The sequence below is a fragment of the Trypanosoma theileri genome, assembly GCF_002087225.1.
Source record: "Trypanosoma theileri isolate Edinburgh chromosome Unknown TM35_Tth_20_V1, whole genome shotgun sequence".
Taxonomy (NCBI): Eukaryota; Euglenozoa; class Kinetoplastea; order Trypanosomatida; family Trypanosomatidae; genus Trypanosoma; species Trypanosoma theileri.
This window is the reverse complement of record NW_021639862.1, coordinates 167,009-170,300: the sequence shown is the minus strand read 5'-3', so window position 1 is coordinate 170,300 and position 3,292 is coordinate 167,009. Positions and strand designations below refer to the sequence as shown.

The following is a 3,292-nucleotide window of genomic DNA, read 5'->3' as shown; positions in this document are numbered from 1 at the left end:
AATAAGGAGAGCAATACTGAGATCGGAGGAGGAGGAGAAGAAGAAGAAGAGGCAATCAAATTCTTCCTTTTTTTTGTCCTTTCTTTTTTTTTTCTGTATATAAACACCTTCTGGTGATGAGTATATGTTTCTCAGAGATAGAGTCTCTCTCTCTGTACGATAACTGCTCTTTTTATCCTTCTTCTTTCTTTACATTCATCAAAGAGTCCTTCTCACACAGGTGCTTATATAGATATATATCTATTTAGATATAAGTATACACCTGGTTCTGCATTTGAGAGAAAGAAAAAAAAAAACAAAAGGAAAGTAGAGAACAAGGGAAACACTGTTGGTGATTCTTTTTTTTTTTTTTTCTTCGCTACTTTAATAGAGTGAAGTAATTGACGGTATTAACAAACTATACCAAAGAAAAGAAAAGAAAAAAAAAAAAGAGTAACAACAGCAGCAAGAAAAGAAAAAAAAAAAGACTATACAAGAAATACACACAATCATTACATACAAGGATATAGAAAGAAAGAAAGAAATAGTGAAAATAAGTGGATTACAGTAAACTAGAGCCATCTCTCTTTCTTTATCTATCTATCTATCGGAAAGGATTATTTAAAAAGAAACCAAAAAAAAAAAAACTCCAATAAAAAAGAAAAAAAAAGAGCAACATCAGCAATAAGAAAGAATACGAATACGAATACTTTCTCAAGATGAGACCCGTATATAATCAACAAAGAAATAATCCCTACCGTGCACCCTATCAGGCGAATCCTCCCATGCAAGTACCGCAGGGTCGAGTGCCGTATCAGACACCACCGCCGGGTTACCGTGGAATGCCAACAAACGGCGGGGCCGCAATGGGCGGAGATAATCCTCTGCAGCGACAGTGTAGTTACGGATACATTCCATCAGACTATAATAATAACAACATTTACGGTGGATACAATCAGTATGCTCATTACAATAATAATAATAATAATAATAATAACAGCAATAATTCCAATCCCTCAGCGTATGTTACCCCAAGGGGAGTGATGTATGCTGGTCCGGGCGGCAGCAGTTATTTTGGTTCTTTTGGTTCAAAGAATCAACTTGGTCAATTAGAGAGAGAAAATAGCGTTATGTTGAACAGAGGAAATGGATCTCAGTTTGGAAGTTTTCGCGGTGGTCCAAGTGGATCTTTTGGTAGTTTATATAATGCAGGTAGTTTTATGGGTTATCCTAACAATGGAGGATATGGAAGTTTTCGTGGAGGTTATCCTGGAATGGGAAATTCAAATAATGGATTTCAACGTGTCGGCAGCTTTCAGAGATATCCGAGTAATTATTCCACCTTTCCATCGGTGTATGGAAGTTCATACATTGGACGGACCTCCTCTGGAGCTTCCACTGCCAATCCTGTTTTACAGCGAACAGAGAGTGGAATAAACCTTAACTACAACTATGGTGGTATTTATCCCGCAGGTCAAAATCTCAATAATGGCATTTCAGGATTTCATCAAGAACCTTCTCAGGCAAGTTTATTCGGTTCATCCGGTAGTAATTTTGGCGATAATGGAGGTTTGGTGCGACATAATAGTATGACTCTTTTGCGAACAAACTCTGCCACAAATGGTTTCTACGAATTCGGTCCAGTAATGAATGGATCCGCCGGTGAAAGCAATGTAACCAGACTTTCTCAAGGAAGATTAAACGGGCGACCAGCCGCACCATCGCAATGGGAACGAACAGGAACAACACCAACCGCAATGCCGCAAAGTGTACCCACACCAGCCCCACGTGTTGGACGATCTACAGATCAGTCAAGACCAAATGGGACGAATTCTACTTCCAGTGGAACAGGAGAATTAACACGCAAAGGTAGTGAGAAACGGATTGGTATGTACTTTAAGGATGTAAAACCCACACAAAGTAATGAATACAAAAAGGAAGGAGACCCTGGTACTGGGCGAAGTGCACGAAGTACAGATCCATCCATGATGACGAATGTTCGAACAGTTTTACTTCTCTCTAGAATGGGTGGTAAAATTATTGAGGTGGATGGTTCAACAGCGATTGTAGAAAAGCCTAACAGTGATGAATTACAAAAGTTTGATACCAATGCCATTGTATACATCTCTCCAAATGAACCTAATGTCTTTGTTGAGAGTTTAGATGAATTACGAGATACATTTGTACAAGGATGTAATATTGCCTTAATAATGGCAGATTCTGATGGTCCTGCACATTTACCATCCAGTTGGTTTACATGGAATACCTTACGTCGTCTGGTGAAGGATACTTTTGCTCGTCTCTCCCACCGCAGTGAGTTCACCGTTTCTATTTCACTCTTAGAGGATGATCAGGTGATGGATTTATTGGCTTCACATCCACATTACACCACTCTCACCGTTGCACAATCTCCACTCTTTGGAAATGTCCCACACGGAGTGATTTATCAACTCGTGGAGGATGCGTCTGAGTTTGAAATACTTTTCGATCGGGCACTCGAACAGGCGGTGGGTCGAAAAGGCGAAGAAAACGGCATTCTTCTCGTCTCTGGTATCTTAAAACAAATACGCACCTCCTCCAGTAATAGTGGTGAGGAGGATATTATTCTTTCCTCTATCTTCGCCGCAGGGGTGGGAGATGGTATTATTCACTACAATCGTATTTTAGACAAAAACCCGGCGGAGCCACGGGCGATGTTTCAATTCGCATTGGGCGGTCCATCCATGACCGCCGCTGTTTTCTCTCTCACCGACAAGGAAGGCAACGACGCCGTTGTGTCTAACTTTCTCTCCACACTTAATCGACTGGGGGATATTCAAAACTACCGTCTGCGGCTTGGCAGTGTGCGGCGGTTTGTGCGGTACTCGGAGGAAAGTATTCCCAAAACCCGAACGAAGATCCGCGACGCGGCGGAGGGAAAAGAAAAGGCCGCCATGCAGAGATCCCTCGCACGACTGGAGGTGATGGTCGCAGACGCAAAGGTCATGCTGGAGGAACCGGACTCCGCAGTGCCGAAAACATACATTCGACAATAATAATAAAAAAACAAAAAAAAAAAAAAGAGAGAATGAGAGGGAGAGAGAGAGGTGTATGGGGACAATCATTGGTAGGAAATTTAAAAAAAAAAAGAAAAAGGAGGAAGAATCATGAACAAAGGAAAAAATAAAAATAAATATAAACAAAACAAAAGAAACGCAGAAAAATTAAAAAAAAAAAGTGAATAACCGAATGAAAGCGAATATCATTGCAAGACAGTCATTACAACTTCTCAATCCAAGTATGTACATATATAAGTTTATATATATATATATAT

General features: G+C 40.3%; 1 protein-coding gene across 1 annotated transcript; it reads left to right on the top strand.

Moving 5' to 3' along the window:
- Positions 1–698: 698 nt before the first annotated feature.
- TM35_000201580 (uncharacterized protein) lies at positions 699–3,014 on the top strand (the record flags this gene model as incomplete). The annotated part of the gene is made up of 1 exon (XM_029026843.1): positions 699–3,014. The coding sequence occupies one exon, from the start codon at positions 699–701 to the stop codon at positions 3,012–3,014; it is 2,316 nt and encodes a 771-aa protein (XP_028881815.1).
- Positions 3,015–3,292: the final 278 nt, after the last annotated feature.